The 20,485-nt window shown below is 65.8% G+C and overlaps 2 protein-coding genes across 2 annotated transcripts in view; one reads left to right on the plus strand and one right to left on the minus strand.

Moving 5' to 3' along the window:
* The window catches only part of LOC121356984 (potassium voltage-gated channel subfamily H member 2-like), a 21,658-nt gene extending 9,657 nt beyond the window's left edge, over nucleotides 1-12,001 (plus strand). The window contains exons 5-15 of the mRNA XM_041473900.1: nucleotides 2,870-3,295; nucleotides 4,301-4,679; nucleotides 5,944-6,143; nucleotides 6,814-7,066; nucleotides 7,545-7,738; nucleotides 8,222-8,321; nucleotides 8,396-8,641; nucleotides 9,157-9,334; nucleotides 9,546-9,757; nucleotides 10,182-10,387; nucleotides 10,681-12,001. Of these exons, the coding sequence (XP_041329834.1) occupies nucleotides 2,870-3,295; nucleotides 4,301-4,679; nucleotides 5,944-6,143; nucleotides 6,814-7,066; nucleotides 7,545-7,738; nucleotides 8,222-8,321; nucleotides 8,396-8,641; nucleotides 9,157-9,334; nucleotides 9,546-9,757; nucleotides 10,182-10,387; nucleotides 10,681-11,847 (3,561 nt within the window). The 3' untranslated portion in view covers nucleotides 11,848-12,001. The remainder of the gene's footprint in view (nucleotides 1-2,869; nucleotides 3,296-4,300; nucleotides 4,680-5,943; nucleotides 6,144-6,813; nucleotides 7,067-7,544; nucleotides 7,739-8,221; nucleotides 8,322-8,395; nucleotides 8,642-9,156; nucleotides 9,335-9,545; nucleotides 9,758-10,181; nucleotides 10,388-10,680) is intronic.
* A 721-nt stretch (nucleotides 12,002-12,722) lies between these two features.
* On the minus strand, nucleotides 12,723-17,060 carry AOC1 (amine oxidase copper containing 1). The gene is made up of 5 exons (XM_041473894.1): nucleotides 16,996-17,060; nucleotides 14,970-16,513; nucleotides 13,943-14,231; nucleotides 13,191-13,323; nucleotides 12,723-13,012 (listed from the first exon to the last, which is right to left on the minus strand). Exons 1-5 carry the CDS (start codon nucleotides 17,016-17,018, stop codon nucleotides 12,734-12,736), a joined length of 2,268 nt encoding a protein of 755 aa, XP_041329828.1. The 5' UTR covers nucleotides 17,019-17,060; the 3' UTR covers nucleotides 12,723-12,733.
* Nucleotides 17,061-20,485: the final 3,425 nt, after the last annotated feature.

The following is a 20,485-nucleotide window of genomic DNA, read 5'->3' on the forward strand; positions in this document are numbered from 1 at the left end:
CTGCGGGGCTGATGAGTGGGGGTGCATTTTGGGGGGCTGTGACTGCCTGGGGGTCCTGGTGACTCTGCCGTGCCTTCCGTCCCTGCCCAGCTCCTGCAGGGCCGGGGGTCCCCGTGAGAGTCACGGCTGGGGGGAGCTCAGGTGGGCTGTGGGCCGCCCCCACGGGGGCCGCACGGCTCGGCGGGGAGCGGGGGGTGCCGTAGACGGCGGGACCCCCCCACCGCCCCCGGGGCCTTCCGCGGGCCCCGGCCCCCCGCCCCCCACCCCTCCGAGCCAGCACAGCCAGGGGGGCTCGGGCTCTCGGGGGTTGGGGTCCCCCTCCAGGGCCCCCCTGGGGACACCCCCAGGCTTCCTGCGGGCACGGCGGGGGGCTCTGTGCCCCGGGACCTGCCACCCCCGTGTCCCCAGGCCCCCGTCACACCCCCGGGGAACGCGCCTGGGGCACGGGGGTGTTGGGGTGCAGCTCCCCAGGAGGGGCTGGGGGCGGGGACCCCCTGCTCGCAGGACGCGGTGGCCTCGTCCCTCCGTCACACGGCGCGTGGGGACACGGGTGGCAGCGGGAATCCCCGCGTGGGGGTGGCGGTCGTGACGCAGGAGCTGCCGTGTGTCCCAGTGCTGTCATCGCGTGTCACCGTGTGTCCCGGCACTGTCACCACGTGTGCCAGCGCCACCGCCGTGTGTCCCAGTGCCATCGCTCTGTGTCCCCGGGGCTGTGTGCCTCTGTCACTGTGTGCCACCGCGTGTCACCGCGTGTCCCGGTGCCATCACTGCGTGTCCCTGGCACCGTGTGCCCGTGTCACCGCGTGTCACCGCGTGTCCCGGTGCCATCAGCCCGTGCCCCAGCACGGCATGTCCCATCGCCCCGTGGCTGTTCCCGCTGCCCCACGAGGCCACGGCGGCTGGTGGCGCCTGGGGACAGAGGTGACGGGGCCTGTGTCCCGGGGGGCGGTGGCAGTGGGGGACACGTTCTGGCTGGGATGGGAACGCATCCCGGGTTGTGGGCACCGCACGGGTGGGGGGACACGCTGGCGTGTCCCCTGCGTGTCCCTGGCACAGGTGTGTCCCCTCGTTGCCATGGACAGCTCTGCCCCCACACCTGGGCCAGCTGGGGGTGCCGGGGTGCCCTCGGGGTGCCCTCGGGGTGCCCCGGGGCTGCCGGGGGTTGTGACATGTCCCAGCCCGTGCGGTGTCGCCCGAGGGCACGCACAGCCACAGCGGTGTCCCCGCGGTGTCCCCGCGTGCCGGGGGCCCGGGGGGCGCTGGGGGGCCGGGGGGGCAGCCCTGGCCGTGCCGTGGCAGCGGCAGCGGAGCAGCCTGGGAAAAATTTCCGCCCCAATAATTCCCGTCGGCTCCGGCGGAGCGCGGCTGGCGCGCCACGCCGGGGGTCCCGCTGCCGCCGGGGGTCCCGGGGCACGCAATGGGCAGGGGGCCGGGGTGGGGGGGTCCCCGGCACCCCCGGGCCGGCGGGGGCTGACCCCTGTCCCCCCCCCCACCCCGAGGATGCTGCCCGCGCTCCTGCAGCTGCTGCAGGAGTTCCCGGGCGCCTCCCCCGCGCCCCCCCGGGCCGGGCCGCCCCCCGGGCCCTGCCCCATGCCCGGGGTCCCCCTCTGCAGCGCCTGCCTGGGGCTCCGCCGCGATGGCAGCGGGCACGGACAGCGGGAGAAGGTACCGGTGCCGCCCCTTCCTGCGCCCCCGGGGACCCGGCCGGGCGGGCGGGGGTGCCGCGTGGGTGGGGGGCTCTGTGCCCACCCGAGACCTGGCGGGGGCTGTGGGGGCCTCGGGCCGAGTCCTCGGCACTATTCGCGAGGGTTTGGGGCTTACATAAAGCTCTGGCTCTGCATGGCGGGGGCACCCCGGCCCCCCAGGGGCCCCCTCGGGGCTGGGGGCCGATGGGGGGGGACTGTGCCCATCCCCTCCCTGTGGTGCAGCAGCAGATGGAGCCCCACGACGGGCCTGGAGGGGCAAGGGGACCCCCAGGGGGTGCAGGGGGCACCGTGACCCCCACAGGGCAGAAGGGAGGCTGTGACCCCTGTGGGACACAGGACGGGGGTCCGTGGGTCACCCCCTGTCACCTCTCACCCTTGCCCTGGGGCTGTGGTGGTGATGGACCCTGTGGACCACCCCAGGCACCCCCAAGGATGACCAAGACCCCTGGGGTTGTGCCCCCAGGACGTGCAGGTGTTCTGCACAGGGCCTGGCACGTGGGGAGGGGTCTGTGCCCTCCGGATGGAAATGCCAGGGGGAGGCCGTGCCCCCCGATGGGGGTGGCCAGGGCTGGGGGCACGGAGCTGGGGCCCAGAGCTGGGCCCAGGGCAGCATCGTGTCTGTGGCTGTTTGGGGTGGGAGCTGCCCTGGCGGTGTTTGTGGGGCAGGAGGGGGGGGCAGCTCTGTGCTGTGGGGGGGCTTTGTGCCCCTGTGCCCTCCAGCTGTTCTCCTGGCACCCCTGGTCACACGTGGTGGTGTCCCTGCACCCCTCATGGCCTGTGCTGGGGTCCCTCTGCACCCCCCAGAGTCACAGAACGTTGCTTTTGGGAAGGACCTTGAAGACCACGAGGTCCAGTGATGACCCAACGCCCCTGAGCCTGGTCCCCACCTGTCCCCAGGCTGGGCTCTGAGCCCTGCAGCAGCACTGCCCCCCTGCAGCCCCCCACGTGCCCCTCCTTGCCCTTTGGGGGTCCCACCTCACCCCAGAGTGTCACAGCACTGCTGAGGCTGTAAAGGCCCCCCAGAACTCCTGGGTCCAGCCCTGACCCACCACGGCCAAGGCCCCCAGCCAGGCCCCAGCACCACAGTGGTTGGGGTTGGGGTGGGAGGGGCTGCTCCCGTGGGTGTTGGGGTGCAGGGCTGAGCCCCTGTCCCCCCGGCCCAGGTGCTGTCCCTGGGTGCCGACGTGCTCCCCGAGTACAAGCTGCAGGCGCCGCGCATCCACCGATGGACCATCCTGCACTACAGCCCCTTCAAGGCCGTGTGGGACTGGCTGATCCTGCTGCTGGTCATCTACACTGCCATCTTCACGCCCTACTCGGCCGCCTTCCTGCTCAGCGACTCCGAGGAGGCGCAGCGCCACCACTGCGGCTACTCCTGCAGCCCGCTCAACGTGGTGGACCTCATCGTGGACATCATGTTCATCATCGACATCCTCATCAACTTCCGCACCACCTACGTCAACTCCAACGAGGAGGTGGTCAGCCACCCCGCCAAGATCGCCATCCACTACTTCAAGGGCTGGTTCCTCATCGACATGGTGGCCGCCATCCCCTTCGACCTGCTCATCTTCGGCTCCGGCTCTGAGGAGGTGATGTGGGGTGCAGGGTGCTGCTCTGGGGGTCCCACCCGTGCCCCCAGAGCTGGGGTGGGTGTGGGGTGGTGGGTGCTGCTCCTGGGTGCTGGCTCTGCCCGTGGGGGGTGCCTGGGGGTCCCACATGCACCCACCAGTGCCCCGGTGACCCCCCTGAACCTCCCTCCCAGACCACCTCTGCTCTGGATGGGACACTGGGGACACCTGGGGCTGCTGTGGGGAGAGGGGCAGGGGCTCATGGCACCTTCTGCCCTGCCAGGGGTCTGTGGGAGCTCTCTGCCTCTGCTGTCCTGGTGACCTCCCTTCCCCCCTCCCCAGACTCCTTCACCCTGGGGGACTCCTGGGCCAGGGGGAGCCCCCAGAATGGAGGTGCCTGGCTTGGGGCAGGGACCCCCCACCCTTTTGGGGTTCTGAGGGTGTCTCTTCACTCTTGTCCCCTCCCCTTTTCCTGTCCCCCAGACCACAACACTGCTGGGGCTGCTGGTGTGGGGCGAGGGCATGGAGCCCCCCTCTCCCCTCTGCGGCTCCTTGGGGTGTCCCCATCCCTGTAACCCTTTCCGTGCCGTTCCCCAGTCCATTGGGCTGAGGTGGGGAGAGAGCATGGAGCCCCCCTCTCTGTTCTGTGGATCCCCGGGATATCCCCACCCCCGTAACCCTTTCCGTGCCGTTCCCCAGTCCATTGGGCTGAGGTGGGGAGAGAGCATGGAGCCCCCCTCTCCCCTCTGCGGCTCCCTGGGGTATCCCCACCCCTGTAACCCTTTCCGTGCCGTTTCCCAGACCCCGAGCTCATTGGGCTGCTGATGTGGGGTGAGAGCATGGACTCCCCCTCTCCCCTCTGCGGCTCCCTGGGGTATCCCCACCCCTGTAACCCTTTCTGTGCCATTTCCCAGACCCCGAGTTCATTGGGCTGCTGATGTGGGGCGAGAGCATGGACCTCCCCCTCTCCCCTCTGCGGCTCCCTGGGTATCCCCACCCCTGTAACCCTTTCGGTGCCGTTCCCAGACCACGACGCTGATCGGGCTGCTGAAGACGGCGCGGCTGCTGCGGCTGGTGCGCGTGGCGCGGAAGCTGGACCGCTACTCGGAGTACGGCGCGGCCGTGCTGTTCCTGCTCATGTGCACCTTCGCCCTGATCGCCCACTGGCTGGCCTGCATCTGGTACGCCATCGGCAACGTGGAGGGGCAGCGCACGGGCTGGCTGCACGCGCTGGGACAGCAGATCGGCAAGCCCCTGAACGGCAGCTTCGGGCCCTCCATCAAGGACAAGTACGTCACCGCGCTCTACTTCACCTTCAGCAGCCTCACCAGCGTGGGCTTCGGCAACGTGTCCCCCAACACCAACTCTGAGAAGATCTTCTCCATCTGCGTCATGCTCATCGGATGTGAGTGCCCGGGCTGTGAGGGCTGTGGGAGTGTGTGCCTGCACACCTGGGTGTGTGAGAGCTGTGTGAGTAGGCTGTGAGGGCTGTGAGAGCGCGTGCCTGCACACCTGGGTGTGTGAGGGCTGTGTGAGTGTGTGTGTGAGTGTGTGTGTGTGCCTGCACACCTGGGTGTGTGAGAGCTGTGTGAGTGTGTGTGTGTGTGAGTGTGTGTGTGAGAGTGTGTGTGTGTGCCTGCACACCTGTGTGTGTGAGAGTGTGTGTGTGTGAGTATGTGTGTGTGAAAGTGTGTGTGTGTGAGAGTGTAGAGCTGCACACTGCGTGTGTGAGAGTGTGTGAGTGTGTGTCTGCACACTGGGTGTGTGAGTGTGTGCCTGCTCACCGGGTGTGTGTGAGCACCTGTGTGTGCAGCCAGGTGTGTGTGGGAGCCCCGGGGGCCTTGGCAACCCGTCCCCCAACAGCAGCTCCAGGAGATCTCCCTCTGCGTCAGGCAATGGGATGTGAGTGCCCATGGGCTGTGAGAGCACCTGTGAGTGTGCAGGGCTGTGTGTGTATGCTCACACCTGTGAGTGTGCAGGGCTGTGTGTGTATGCTCACACCTGTGAGTGTGCAGGGCTGTGTGTGTATGCTCACACCTGTGAGTGTGCAGGGCTGTGTGTGTATGCTCACACCTGTGAGTGTGCAGAGCTGTGTGTGTATGCTCACACCTGTGAGTGTGCACTCCTGGACGGGTGGGCTCAGGCATCTGAGGATTCCCCTGATGACTCTTGGCACCAGCGTGACGATGACGCCCCTCCATGACGATGGGGACCTCCGAGACAGTGGGGACCCTCACAGTTATGGGGTCCAGTGGCAGTGGGAACCCGTGTGGTGATGGGGACTGCTGTGACAGCGGGCACTCTGTGGTGATGGGGACACTCCCGTGGTGATGGGAGCTCCTGTGCTGATGGGACCCCTGTGACAAGGGGCACTCTGGTGATGGACACCCCCCTGTGACGGTGGGGACCCCCAGTGACAGTGGGAACCCTCCACGATGATGGGTACCTGGCAGCAGTGGGGGTCTGGGGAGGTTTGTGGGGGTTTGGGGGTGCTCAGCCCCCCGGGATGCCCCCCAGCACCGACGTAGGGCAGCATCCTTGGGAGCACCTCGGCCGGCACCCGCTGCTCGTGCCTGGGGACGCGGGGACCCTGCAGGCCGGGCCAGGGGCTGGCGGCGGAGGTTTGGGGGGCTCGGGGGTGCAGAGCCGCCCTGACGCTGCCCCCCCAGCGCTGATGTACGCCAGCATCTTCGGGAACGTGTCGGCCATCATCCAGCGGCTGTACTCGGGCACGGCGCGCTACCACACGCAGATGCTGCGCGTGCGCGAGTTCATCCGCTTCCACCAGATCCCCAACCCGCTGCGCCAGCGCCTCGAGGAGTACTTCCAGCACGCCTGGTCCTACACCAACGGCATCGACATGAACGCGGTGAGGGCCCTGAGAAACCCGAAAAACACCCCAAACCCCCCTGGGACCCCTAAACCCCCCATGGCCTCAGCCCCTCTTCCAGCACGCCTGGTCCTACACCAACGGCATCGACATGAACGCGGTGAGGGCCCTGAGAAACCCCAAAAATACCCCAAACCCCCCTGGGACCCCAAAACCCCCAGCCCTCTGCCCCTCTTCCAGCACGGCATCCACATGAACGCGGTGAGAGCCCAAAAACACGCCAAAAACACCCCCAAATCTCCCCTGGGACCCCTAAACACCCCCAGCCCTCAGCCCCTCTTCCAGCACGCCTGGTCCTGCACCAACTGCATTGACATGAACGTGGTGAGACCCCCAAAAACACCCCCAAACCCGCCTGGCCCTCAGCCCCCCTCCTGAGGGGGCATTTCCAGCACGCCTGGTCGTGCTCAGCAGCATCAGTGTGACCATGGTGAGACCCCCAAAAAACCCCAAATCCCCACGGGACCCCCAAACCCGCCTGGCCCTCAGCCCCCCTCCTGAGGGAGCATTTCCAGCACGCCTGGTCCTGCACCAGCAGCATCAGTGTGACCACAGCGAGACCCTCCGGGACCCCTAAACCCTGCCACGCCCCCGATCCCCGGCAGCCCCAAAGCGCTGTGGCCCCCTGTGACCCCCCGGTGCCCCCCAGGTGCTGAAGGGGTTCCCCGAGTGCCTGCAGGCCGACATCTGCCTGCACCTGAACCGCAGCCTGCTGCAGAACTGTGCCCCGTTCCGCGGCGCCACCAAGGGCTGCCTGCGGGCGCTGGCCATGAAGTTCAAGACCACCCACGCCCCCCCCGGGGACACGCTGGTGCACGCCGGGGACGTGCTCACCGCGCTCTACTTCATCTCCCGCGGCTCCATCGAGATCCTGCGCGGCGACGTCGTGGTCGCCATCCTGGGTGAGCCCCCAGGAGCGGCCCGGGGGTCCCGCAGTGCCCCGCGGGGGGTCCTGCCAGCCCCCCAGGGTGGCACCCCATCTCCTGGAGATCCCCCCCGGTGCTCCTCGGGTGACACCCCACCTGCCTCCCGAGGGATCCCCCCCATCCCGGGACCCCCCAGTGCTGGGGGAGAGCCCATCCTGACCCCCACCTTTTGGGGACCCTCCTGCCCCCCGGGGCCCCCCAGTCCTGTGCACAACGCGAGTGCCCCCCCGGTGGCTCCCAGGCACGCCAAGCGACCCCTGCACCTCCCGGATCCCCCCAGCTTTGGGGTCACCTTGAGTGCCCCGGGGTCCCCCAGCCCTGGTCACAGCCGAGTGCCCCGAGGTGACCCCTCCGTGCCGGGTGTCCCCCCAGCTCCCCCAGGTCACAGGGACACTTTGGGGGCCGCAGGGGCGGCCGGGGCCGCGCAGGCCCCCTGAGCCCCCGTGCCCCCCAGGTAAGAACGACACCTTCGGGGAGCCGCTGCACCTGCACGCCCGGCCCGGCAAGTCGCGGGCGGACGTTCGGGCGCTCACCTACTGCGACCTGCACAAGATCCTGCGCGAGGACCTGCTCGAGGTGCTCGACATGTACCCCGAGTTCTCCGACCGCTTCTGGGGCACCCTCGAGATCACCTTCAACCTGCGCGACGTGAGGGGGGGCCCGGGGGGTGGGTTCCGAAACGGGGGGGCCCGTGCAAGCCGGGAGCTCCTAGTGAACCGGGGGGACATGGAAAAGGGGTGGTCCTGAACAAACAGGGGGTTCAGAGCGAGCTGAGGGGGGTCCTGAGCAGTTTGGAGGGTCCTGAGCAAACTGGGAGTCTCGAGGAAGTTGGGGGAGTTTGAAGCAGGTTGTTGGGGGGTTTCAAGCAGTCTTGGGGGATTCTGAGCGAGCCAGGAGAGCCTCGGAAGAGGCTGGGGGTCCTGAGAGAGGCTGGGGGTCCTGAGCAAGCTGGGGCTCCTGAGAGAGGCTGGGGGTCCTGAGCAAGCTGGGGGATTCTGTGCAGTTTTGGGTGGGGGGTCCTGAGCAAGGGAGGGGGCGCTGAGCAAATTGCGAGGGGCTGAGAGCTCTGGGGGGTCCTGAAGAAGCGGGGGGGTCCGGCAGCCCCCCGACTGTGCCCCCGTGTCCCCGCAGACCAACATGATCCCCGGCTCCCCGGGCAGCGACGAGCTGGACGCGGGCTTCTCCCGGCTCCGGCGCCGCAAGCTGTCCTTCCGCCGGCGCCCCGAGAAAGGTGGGGTCGGGGGGCCGGGACCCCCGGGGTGACCCCGGGGTGGCCCAGCCCTGACCCCGGTCTGTCCCCTGCAGATGCCGCCAGTCCCGGGGAGTCCCGGGCGCTGCGGGGGGACGGCGGGGGGGGCCAAGCCCCCGGAGCCCCCCGAGGCCCGGCCGAGTGGGACCCCCCCAGCCCCTCCAGCTGCGCCTCCAGTGACGAGGAGGAGCCCCCCGCGCCCCCTCCGGGGGCCACCGCGCTGTCCCCGTTCCGCAGCGCCCCCCCGGCTCCCCCCGAGCCCGAGGAGCGAGAGGGCAGCGATATGTGCAACCCCCTCTCAGGTGGGCCGGGGGCTCAGCGTGGGGGCGGCCCCTTCCTCCCCTCCTCACCCGGGGCTCGGAGGACACCCCAAACCCTGGCGCTGCTGTCCCCAGCCCTGCCCCCACCCCATCCCCTGTCCAGCGCCTGCCACTGCCCCCCTGTGCCCCCCTCAGCTGGGCTTGGGGAGTCCCCCATTCCTTCCCTCCCCACTCGGGGTCCTGCAGACCCCCAGAACTGCAGCACACCCTGGCTCCCCAGCCCCTGACCCCCCTCTCACACTGCCCCTGCGCCCCTGGAGCCCTCAGGTGAAAGGTGGGCTGGGGGTTCCCTGCTTCTGTTCTCCTCTCTCAGGGTTCTAGAGCTCCCCCCAAACCTTGAACCCCCCATTCTCAGCCCTGCCCCTCAACTGCCCCTGCACCCCCTCAGGTGGGGATAGGGGTCCCTGGTTGGGCCCCCCTGTTGGATAGGGGGTCCATATCCTCCCCTCCCTGTTTAAGGCTGTGGAACCCCCCAAAAGCCCCAGCTCCTTTTCCAGGCGCCTTCTCGGGGGTCTCCAACATCTTCAGTTTTTGGGGTGACACCCGGGGCCGCCAGTACCAGGAGCTCCCCCGTTGTTCCCACGGGCCCCCCCCAAATCCCCCCCCAACCCTGACCCGCCGCCAGCGCTCCGACCTGGAATCCCGCTTGGATCTGCTCCAAAAACAGCTCAACAGGTAAATCCGGGGGGCCCGGGTGGGACCCCCTGGGAGCCCCCCATTGCCAAAGGGGTCTGGAGAACCGTGAGCAGGAAAAGAAGGAAGGGGAGACCCCCAGGCCAAGCTGAGCCCCCCGAGCCACCTGAGAGGAGAGTGGGACAGGGGGGTGCCGGGGTCCTGGGGCAGGGGAGGGGTGGGCTGGGGGTCTCACGGCGTGGCTGCCCCGCAGGCTGGAGTCCCGGCTGAGCACGGACATCTCGTCCATCGTGCAGCTGCTGCAGCGCCAGGTGCTGGTGCCCCCCGCCTACAGCGCCCTGAGCTCCCCGCACCAGCCCCCCCCGGGGCCGCTGCCCCCCGCCCTGCCCGTCACCCCCATCCGGCCGCTCGCTCAGGTGAGGGACCCCGCTCACCCGGGCTGGGGGCGTTCCGCTGGCGGGCTCTGTGGGTTGGGGTCACCCCGGAGCCCCCCGGGCTGGGGTGTGCCGGGTTTGGGGGGCGTCACTTGGTCTCGCTGTCCATCGTGGGCTGGGGTCTCCCCCGAGCCCCTCGGACTGAGGGTGCCGCCCGCCGTGCCCTCCTGCCCCTCGGTGCGCGGGGGTCGCCCCCGGGTGTGCCGGGGGGGCGGGGGAGGGCGGGGAGGGGAACGGGGGACCCCTCACCCCAGGCTCAATGCTCCCATCCCCGCTGAGGTGGGACAGGGGGGTGCCGGGGTCCTGGGGCAGGGGAGGGGTGGGCTGGGGGTGCCGGGGGCTTTGGGGGTCCAGAGAGCCCTGGCTGGGGAGGGGAACGGGGGACCCCTCACCCCAGGCTCAATGCTCCCATCCCCGCTGAGGTGGGACAGGGGGGTGCCGGGGTCCTGGGGCAGGGGAGGGGTGGGCTGGGGGTCTCACGGCGTGGCTGCCCCGCAGGCTGGAGTCCCGGCTGAGCACGGACATCTCGTCCATCGTGCAGCTGCTGCAGCGCCAGGTGCTGGTGCCCCCCGCCTACAGCGCCCTGAGCTCCCCGCACCAGCCCCCCCCGGGGCCGCTGCCCCCCGCCCTGCCCGTCACCCCCATCCGGCCGCTCGCTCAGGTGAGGGACCCCGCTCACCCGGGCTGGGGGCGTTCCGCTGGCGGGCTCTGTGGGTTGGGGTCACCCCGGAGCCCCCCGGGCTGGGGTGTGCCGGGTTTGGGGGGCGTCACTTGGTCTCGCTGTCCATCGTGGGCTGGGGTCTCCCCCGAGCCCCTCGGACTGAGGGTGCCGCCCGCCGTGCCCTCCTGCCCCTCGGTGCGCGGGGGTCGCCCCCGGGTGTGCCGGGGGGGCGGGGGAGGGCACCCCGAGCCCCGGGTGGCGGTGCCCCCCACACTGACCCCCCCGTTCCGCAGGTCCCGCGCCCCCCGCGCGCCCCGGACCCCCCGGACGTGGTGCTGCTGCTGGAGCCGCCCCCCCCGCGGCGCCGCTCCCTGCCCGGGGCGCTGCCCCCCCCCCCCGGGGACCCCCCCGGGGACCCCCCCGCTCCAGAGACACTGCTCCGACCCCGGCAGCTAATGGGAGCGCCGGGGCGCGGCGGGACCCCTGGAGCCACGGGACCCCCGACCCCGGAAAGCGGGACCCCCGCAGCCCTCGGACCCCAGGACGTGGGACCCTGGAGTCCTCAGACCCCGAGACGCGGGACCCCCAAAGCCCAGGACGCGGGACCCCTGACCCCGGCGTGTGGGAGCCCCGGACCCCTCGGCCCGCAGCCCTGGACGCACCAGCGGGGACCCCCGGAGTCACAGGACCCCCGGCTCCGACCCTGGGAGCCCTGGAGCCCTGGGACCCCCGGCCCCCGAATGTGGGACCCCCAGAGTCCTCGGAGCCCCGCACCCTGGCACCTGGGACCCCCGGGACCCCCGGAGCCCGGCACATGGGACCCCCGGAGCCACAGGACCCCTGTCCCCAGCATGTGGGACCCCCAAAGCCCAGGCCGTGGGACACCCAGAGCCCTGGGACCCCTGACCCCGCAAGGTGGGGACGCAGAGCCCCCAGCCCTGGGGTCCCCAGAGCCCTGCCCGGGCCCCGGCTGCCCCATGGACACTGCCCTCGGTGCCAGCGGGGGGCTCGGGGCCGCCGGGACCCCCGTATCCCACCTCATCCTGGGGCCCCCTGCCCCGGACTGTCAGACTGTGCTGCTCTTCCTCCTCCTCCTCCCCCTCCTCCTGCCCGAGCCCCGGGGCGGCGGGGGGTGCACAGGTGTGTGTGTGCACAGGTGTGCACAGGTGTGTCCCCGGTCCTGTCCCCAGGACGTCACGTGTGTGTCGGGGGGTCCCGCTGCGCTGGGACACGCGTGTTGCCCCCCCGTCTGTGTGTGTATGTGTGTGTGTGTGTGTCCCCGCCGTGTCCCCACCGTGTCCCCCCGCCAGGACCCCCCAGTGGCGTGTGGGGCCCGGTGGGTCCGTGTGTGCCCCCCGTGTCCCCCGGGACCCCCGGCTGAGGGAGGGTCGGGACCCTCCGTGTGCCCCTCCCCGTCCGGCCGGGCCGCGCGTCCCCGAGCCCCCCGCACAGCCGGGTGACACGCGGCAGTGTCACCCCCCGCACAGGGAGGGGACGCAGGGCTCGAGGGGCTGCCCCTGCCCGGCCGCCCCGTAGCGCGTGCTGTGTTTGTCCCATGTCACCCTGCATGTCACCCCCGCGTAGGTGCCCCCAATAAACCAGACAGAGACCCCGGCTCTGTGTGTCACCACCTGGGAGCTGCGGGGGAGGGACAACGACCTCAGATGTCACCGCGGTGAAACCTTGTGACACTGGGGACTGGCTGGGGCATCCTGGTGGCCACAGCATCGGCAGAGACACGGGGACAGAGGAGGTGGCATCGCCTTTAGTGAGCGCAGCACACGGCATCATGTGACATGTCCCTGTGACACTGGGGTCCCGTGTGGTGGCAGAAGGGGTGGCACCACCTTTACTGAGCCCGACGGGTGGTACCGTGTGTCACAGTGTGACGTGAGCCATGCCACGGTGTCCTGGTGGCACCAGTGTCCTCGTGGTGCCAGTGCCAGCAGCGGAGGTGACATTGCCTTTACTGGCACGTGGCACTGTGTGACACTGTGTGACACTATGTGTCACTGTGTGGTGTCCCATAGCCAGTGTCCTGGTGGCACCAGTGACCCACATGGTGAGGAAGGGTTGGCATGGCCTTTACTGAGCCTGGCAGGTGGCACAGGGTGACACATCCCACACCGCAGTGTCACTGGGGTCCCGCACGGTGCCGGGGTCAGAGGAGGGGACACCGCCTGTGCTGGGCCTGGCACGTGGCAGCGTGTGACACGGTGTGACGTGTCCCACGCCCCCGTGCCACCAGCGTCCCCATGGTGCCGGGGTCAGGGAGGTGACACCGGCTCTGCAGCATCTGTCCCGCGGCACACGGCCCAGCCCCGGCTGCTGTCCCCGTGTCCCCGGTCACACCTGGCGGTAGGTGCCGTTGTAGCTGAAGGGCTCGGGGTGCACGCAGGGCCCGGGGCTGGCCGGGGTCCAGCGCTGGATCTGCAGGCGGGAGCAGGCCGGGGGGTCCAGGGGCCGCACGATCACCGGGGCTCGCGACGCCACCGACGGGTCCTCGTTGAAGAAGTTGAAGGGGCGCAGGAAGAAGCCGACGGCGTTGCCGGGGGTGGCCGTGTTGGGGATGTCCTCGGCGTGGGGCACATGCAGGAAGCCCACGGTCACCCAGGCCACCAGGTCCTGGGGGGACACACCGCGGTGTCAGTGGCACCATGGACTCCCCACGGGAGTTGGGGTGACCCTCTGGAGCTGGGCAGCTCCTGAGAGCTGGGGAGCCCCCAGAGGTGACCCCACTCTGGGGACGAAACCCCCCGGCCCCTCAGCAGCCCCGCGTGCCCCGTGCCCCCCCGTGTGTCACCTGGTCCTCGATGGTCTCGTTGTCGCGGATGAAGCTCTCGAAGGTGACCGGGGGGTCCCAGGGGTTGTTCTGGGTGTAGATGCTGCTGCTGCTCGGCTCGTTCTCGTGGCGCCGTGTCACGGCCAGGTGGTACCTGCCACAAGTGAGGGTGGGGTCAGCCTGGGGGCGGGGGGTCCTGTCCCACCCTACCCTGGTCCCCGACTGTGCCACCCATGGCCCAGTCACGTCAGGGGGACACAGGGCTGGTGAGGGGCGTGAGGGTCCCCAGCTTTGTGTGCTCCTGAGCTCCTGAGGGGATCCCCAAGTCCAGGGGAATTCCCCAGGTCCCCTGAGGGTCTCCCCACCTCTGGAGGGGTTTCCCTCGGAGGATCCCCAGATCTTGAGGGGGTCCCCATTTCCAGGGCTTCCTCATCTCCCAAGGTGTTTCACAGCTCCCAGAGACTCTTCAGCTTCCAGGAGCTCCCCATCTCCAACAGCCCCTCAGCCCCGGGGTGTCCCAAACTCCCAGGGGAGTTTCCCCAGCTCCAGGGGAGTTTCCCCAGCTCCAGGGGAGTTTCCAGTTCTGGAGGTTCTCCCACTCCCAAGGACCTACTCCAGCTCCAGGGCAGGATGGGGAGGTGCCAGCAGGGCGAGGTGCCACCCCAGGAAGGCGTGACCAGGGCAGGGACACCGTGCCCCCGCAGGTGACACACCTGGTGACGCTGGAGTCCCCGTGCAGCCCCGTCCCCACGCTGGAACCCCTCGGTGCCCACCTGGCCCAGGTGACGCCGCGCTCCTCACGCCAGCCGCGGGGCAGCACGGGCCCGGCGTGGGAGCTGAGCTGCAGGCGGAAGGTGCGGCGGTGGCCCCAGCGGTTCCGCCGGCGCGGGTTGGAGAAGAGCAGGTAGCGCGGCGCGGGCCGGTCCAGCGGCAGCGCGGCCTCGCGCTCCCGGCGCCGCGGCTCCCGGTGCAGCCACGGCTGCACCACGCGCGCCCCCGCGCTCCAGGGGTTGGAGATGTTCTCGAAGCGAATGTCCATCGTCTCGAAGCTGTTCCCGGAGCCTGCGGGGACCGGGCGTCGGTGAGGGGACACGGTGGCACAGCCCCACCCAGTGTGAGGGTGGGACACCGCCGAGGTGCCGCCCCGGAGGGGTGGGACACCGCAGGGCGTCACCATGGATGTGGACTGGGACCTCATGGAGATGCCAACGTGGAGGGCTGAGATGCCACCCCCATGGAAGACTGTGACCCCACAATCAAGCCATCATGGTGGGCTGGGGCCCAGTTTGGTACACCACCATGGAGAGGAGGGCCTTTGAGGAGATGCCACCACGGAGAGCTGGAACACCTTGGAGATGCCACCAAGGTGGGCTGGGACACCTTGGCAATGCCACCACCACCACCACAGGGGGCTGAGGCACCAGCAGATGGTACCGTGGATGTGGCCTGGGAAATATCACCCATGGGGGGCTGGGACTCCACAGAGATGCCACTGTGAGGGGCTGGGACCCCAGGCAGATGCCATCACTCATGGGGGCCTAGGACCCTGCAGAGATGCCATAGAGGGCTGGAGCCCCAGATGTCACCAGGGCTGGGAGATCCCACCACCACGGACAGATGTGACCCTGCAGAGATGCCACCATGGAGGGGATCATCACCTGAGGGTGCGGGTGATGCCCAGGCGGTACCACCCTTCCAGAAACAAGGCACCTCAGCCCCAGGAGCCCCCCATGGGTCCAGCCTCTCTCCCAGCACCCTCCCCATGGCCAGGGGGTGTCGGGAGCCGCCAGGGCCCTTCACCTGCGACATCCAGGTCCACCTTGTAGTGCACCAGGTGGGTGTGGATGTTGCCCAGGAGGTGGCTGTGCACGCGGCTGCCGTAGCGCCGGCCCTCCGGCGTGTAGAAGGTGGCGTGGATGTAGCCGGTGGCGTGGACCTTGGTCTCCAGGACGCCGTTGGGGTAGAGCAGGAAGTCCCAGATATAATCATAGTTGTAGACGGTGGAGGTGGTCCTGAGCACCAGCGCCCGTCCCTCCAGCCCCGCGTAGAAGTGGAAGCCGCCCTGGAAGTCGCTGTCGAAGTGGCGGCGCAGGGGCACGCCCGTGGGCAGCTCGAAGACGCAGAGGGCGTGGCGGAAGCGCACGGGGCCGTCGGCGTCCAGGAGGTGGTGGGCGTCCAGGAAGGCGGCGGTCTCGGGGCAGTCCACGCCGCGCGCCAGCTCGTAGCCGGAGGCGCCCATGGCCCAGCCGGCGTCCATGTACTTGGTCTGCATGGCGGCCGGCGAGTGGCCGCCATAGAAGGCGATGGCCTCCTGCACGCTCAGCTCGTAGGCCACGCGCTCGCCGCCGAAGCGCACGTCGAAGAGCTGCAGGCCGGCCGAGGAGCGCAGCCGGAAGGCCAGGCTCCAGCCGCCGTACTCCAGCCGGTTGCCGCGCAGCCGGTAGCGCCGGCCCTGCGGCTCGCACACCTTGGCGCCGTGCACCTCGGTGGGGGTCCCGCTGGGGAAGCGCCCGCGGGGCTCGTAGCTGGAGAAGAGGTGGCGGGCGGGGGGCTCGGGCAGGCGGGCCAGGGGCAGCGCGCCCCGCGCGTGGCTCTCGGCCAGCTCCCGCACGCTGCCGAAGTAGCGCCCGTTGTACCAGAGCCGGCGCACGGCCCAGCGCCGCGGGTCGGGGTCCCGGTGGTCCAGCAGCACCTCCAGCCCCGCGGGGTGCAGGAAGAAGCCCTCCACGAAGCGCTGGATCACCAGCCAGCTGCGGCGCTCGCCGGGGCCCAGCCCGCGCGGGGCGATGTCGGAGAAGGTGAGGCAGCGCTCGGAGCAGTTCTGGAAGCCGAAGCCGGTGGCCTCGAGCAGCAGCGGCTCCAGCGGGGCCATGGCGGCCACCAGCGCCTCGTGCAGCAGCTCGTACTCCAGCCGCGTCATCGGCCGCGCCCAGAAGGGCACGGCGCGGCCGCCCTTGAAGGCCAGGGCCCGGTAGGAGCTGGGGCGCGGCAGGGGCCCCACGGCCAGCTCGGTGACGTTGGGCTCCGCTTGCGCCCCAAAGAAGATGACGGCCCGAGCCTCGCGCCGCGGGCGCGCCCCGCCGTGCTCCAGGAACCGCAGCGCCCAGCGCTTCTTGGGGGGCAGCAGCTCCACCAGGAAGAGCGAGTTCTTGGCCAGGGGGCCCCCCCGGCTCGGGGACAGCCCCAGCTCCGGCCGCTCCATCAGGAAGGTCCGCACGGCCCGCAGCTCCGCCGGGGACAGGTCGGCGAAGATGGACGCGGGGTCCGGGGGCTCGGCGGAGGGGCCCGAGGAGGCCGCGGTGACCAGCAGGGCCAGCGCCCAGGGGAGCCCCAGCTGCCACATCCTGGGGGACACGGGGACGGGGGTCAGCCCCGGAGAGGGAACGGGGCACGGCTGAGCACCCCCCACTCCAGCAGTGCCACCAGCCCAGCAAAGCTGGGGCGACCACGGGGTGACCCCCGGGACCAGCGGGGGGACCAAGGCAGGACCCCCAGCACAACTGGAACCACCACGGGGAGGAGCAGAGCACCCAGAAAAAACAGGCGGACCGTGGGGTGACCCCCAGTGAAAGCAGAGACACCATGGGGTGACCCCAGGGGAACTGGGGACACCATGGGGTGACCCCCGAGAACTGTGTGACCCCCGAGAGCTGTATGACCCCCAAAAACCTCCCCCCAGCCCGTCAGCACCCCCAAAACCCTCTCTCAGGGCGGCTGTTGAACCCCAGCCCAGCGCTGAACCCCCTGGGTGGGCCTGGGGAGCCCCCAATGTCCGGGCCCCTACATGACCCCCCACCTCAGGGAGCCCCCCACGCCCCCCACTCACCCGCGCTGGCTCTGCCGCCCCATCCGAGCAGCGCTGCCGGTCTGTGCCCGGCCCTGGGGCACTGACCCCCGCTCCGGGGCCCCAGTCCGCACCTTCGCTCTCTCCGCCGCATCGCGCCCACGCGGGGGGGCGGGGGGAGGGACCCCCGGTACCGACCCCCGGTTCCGACCCCCGCCCCCCCGCGGGTTAATGATCACCCGGGGGGGGCACGGAGGCCCCGGGGCCGCCCGGTCGTTGTCCCCCCCCCGCGCCGGGGGGGCTCCGGGCGATCAAATTCCGGGGACGAGGCGGGAGAAGAACCGGGAAATCCCACGGGAGCCGCGGCCGCCCGGACCTGCGGGGCGGGCTGGGGGCACTCCGGACCCCCCCGGAGCCCCTCGGGTTCCGAACAGCGCCCCCGACTCGCCCCCCCTCCCCAAAATCCACACGGAAAGGGACTTGGAGCCCTCCATCCCACGGCTGCATCCCGTTCCCATGGCAACGCGTCCCTGCCCCTCCCGTTGCCATGGAAACGGGGCGCCGACCCCCAGAATCCCCATGGAAAGGGGTCCTTGACATCCCCCCCCAAAAAAAACCTCCACGGCTGCATCCTGTTCCCATGGCAACGCACCCGTGGCCCCGCCCCTCCCTCCCAAACCGGCGACGAAGGGGTTAAAACCCCCAAAAAGGGATAATCGGGTCAAAAAGGCACAAAAGAGGGCGGCAGTGGCTTTGCCAAACCCAGACGTTCGGGTAAGTGGCTTTAAAAGCAAAATAAAACGGGATAAGTGGTTTTAAAGGCCACATTGAAAAAAGTCTAAGTGGTTTTAAAAACAAATGAAAGGCCAGGAAAAGCCTTCGAAAAGCCCCAAAAACGGGGTCCAGTATTTTCAGTGCCCCCAGAGTGGGATGGGTGGTTGTGACAGCCAAAAAACCCCGGCAAAAGTCAATTTAAACACAAAGAATGGGATAAGTGGTTTTGGAATGCCCTGGGAAGGGCACGGGGCTGTAAATCCCCAAACCGGGACGAGCGCCTTTAAATCCCCTAAAGGGCCCAAGATAAAGCATTTTAAACGGGGAAAAAGAAGATAAGTGATCTTAAAATGCCCCCGGAAAAGGGATAAGGCTTTTAAACCCCCAAAATTGCGGCGAGTGGTTTTAAAGGAAGAAAAAATAAATAAAATGAAAGAAAAAGACAAGTGGGTTTTGCAGCAGCAAAAGAGTGGATAAGAGGTTTTCAAAGACCACAAAAAGTGGCCTGAGTGGTGTCAAAAGCCCCAAAACCCAAGATAAGTGGATTTTAAAGTCCAAAAAATTAGGACAAGTGGTTTGAGAAGCCATTAGTAAAACCCCACTAGGATAAGTCATTTTTAAAGCCAAAAAAGGGGGAATAAAAGGTTTTAAAGCCTTGAAATAATTCTATGAGTGGTTTTAAAAGCATGGGGGGGAGCCAATACAGGGTAAATTTTTTTTTAAAGCCAAAATAAAAAAAGTAATGAGTGAATTAGAAAAGGAAAAGGAAAGAAAAGAAAAGAAAAGAAAAGAAAAGAGAAAAAGAGAAGAGAAGAGAAGAGAAGAGAAGAGAAGAGAAGAGAAGAGAAGAGAAGAGGTAATTGGTTTAATAAACCCAAAAAATCAAGATAAGTGGTTTTAAAGCCAAAAAAATTCCTGGGATAAATTATTTATAAAACAAACAAAAAAAAGGATAGTTGGTTTTGAAAGTCTCAAAAATGGGAAAAGTGATTTTAAAAGTGAAGGGAAAAAAATAGAAATTATTTTAAAAGCAAAAGAAACCTTCAAGATAGGAAATTTTAAAAGCCAAAAAATGTAAAAGCCTCCAAAACGGTGATGTATTCTCAAAAGGCCCCCAAAATTGGGGAAAGGGGAGGAGAGGAGAAAGGAAAGAAAAGAGAAGGGAAAGAAAAAGAGAAAGGAAAGAAAAGAGAAAGGAAAGAAAAGAGAAAGGAAAGGAAAAGAGAAAGGAAATAAAAGAGAAAGGAAAGGAAAAGAGAAAGGAAAGGAAAAGAGAAAGGAAAGAAAAAGACAAAGGAAAGGAAAAGAGAAAGGAAATAAAAGAGAAAGGAAAGGAAAAGAGAAAGGAAAGAAAAACAGGCTCAGAAGTCTCCAAAAAACGCAGAATAAGTGGCTTTAAAGGGAAATAAAATGGCTAAGTGGTTCCAAGGGCTTTAAAGCTCTGAAAATGGAGGAGAGCTTTTAAAAGCAAAAAGCCCCGGGGCTTTTTGTAAATTAAAATTTAAAAAAGTAAATTAATAAAGTAATTTTAAAAAGCAAAAAATCTGGGATGGTTTTTTTTTTAAAAAGGCCTCCAAAAACGGGATGAGCAGCTCTGAAAGCCTCAAAATCCGGGCTGAGCGCTTTGAAAAAGCCCCGCAAAATGGGGTAAGTGGTTTAATCCTCCCCAGAAAAGAGGAATAAATAATTTTAAAAGCCCAAAAGCGAATCCAAAGCCCCGAAAGCGGGAAGAAGAGCGGTTTCAAAAGGCCCAGAGTGGGAAAGGGCCCCTGCAGCCCGGGAAAAGTGACTTCCACTGCCGGACCCGAGGGACAGCTCCTGCTGAGGGCTCCTCAGAAATCATTTGTTTTAAAAGCTAAACTTTTCCATAAAGGAGTGAACAGGCTCAGAAGTCTCCAAAAAACGCAGAATAAGTGGCTTTAAAGGGAAATAAAATGGCTAAGTGGTTCCAAGGGCTTTAAAGCTCTGAAAATGGAGGAGAGCTTTTAAAAGCAAAAAGCCCCGGGGCTTTTTGTAAATTAAAATTTAAAAAAGTAAATTAATAAAGTAATTTTAAAAAGCAAAAAATCTGGGACGGTTTTTTTTTTAAAAAGGCCTCCAAAAACGGGATGAGCAGCTCTGAAAGCCTCAAAATCCGGGCTGAGCGCTTTGAAGGGCCTCAGAAAGGGGAAAAGAGGGTTTAAAGCCCCTCCAAAAAGAGGAGAAATGATTTTAACGGCTGCAAAATGGATAAGTGCTTTTAAAGCCGCAGCTGGGGATATCTGGGTTTGAAACTCCCCAAAATGGGATGAGGGATTTCAAAAGAAAACAAAATCCCGCATAGGTCCTTAAGTGGCTTTTAAAATATCAGAGAACAGGATTTGTGATTTTAAAAGAGAAAAAGAACCAAACCCAACCCAACACCCCTGAAAACATCCAAAAGCTCGCCAGGATAAATCACTTTTAACGCCAAAAAAATTGGGGTAAATGGTTTTAAAGGCCCTGAAATAACGGGATAGGTGATAAAAGCCAGCATTATCAAAAAACAAACAAACAAACAAAAGAAGAAACCTGGGAAAAGTGTTTGCAAAGGCCAAAAGCGTGGGACGAGTGAATTTAAAAGTGAAAATAAAGATAAGCCGTTTCGTAAACAACAACAACAAAAAAACTGAGATAAGAAGTTTTTAGGCCAAAAAACCTTGGGATTAATAATTTATTAAAAAAAAAAAAAAAAAAAAAAAAAAAAAAAAAAAAAAACAAGGGGGAAAAAAGGAAAAAA

This window comes from Pyrgilauda ruficollis, unplaced genomic scaffold (assembly GCF_017590135.1).
Source record: "Pyrgilauda ruficollis isolate IOZ18807 unplaced genomic scaffold, ASM1759013v1 scaffold306, whole genome shotgun sequence".
NCBI classification, from domain to species: Eukaryota; Metazoa; Chordata; class Aves; order Passeriformes; family Passeridae; genus Pyrgilauda; species Pyrgilauda ruficollis.

Bases quoted from the DNA above. Each gene is read 5' to 3' on its own strand.
- AOC1 (XM_041473894.1), bottom strand. From the start codon at position 17,018: ATGGGGCGGCAGAGCCAGCGCGG. The intron at 14,232-14,969 runs GTGAAGGGCCCT...CGGTCCCCGCAG, and splicing joins GGTGGACCTGGATGTCGCAG to GCTCCGGGAACAGCTTCGAG. The intron at 13,324-13,942 runs GTGGGCACCGAG...CACTTGTGGCAG, and splicing joins CGCGGCGTCACCTGGGCCAG to GTACCACCTGGCCGTGACAC.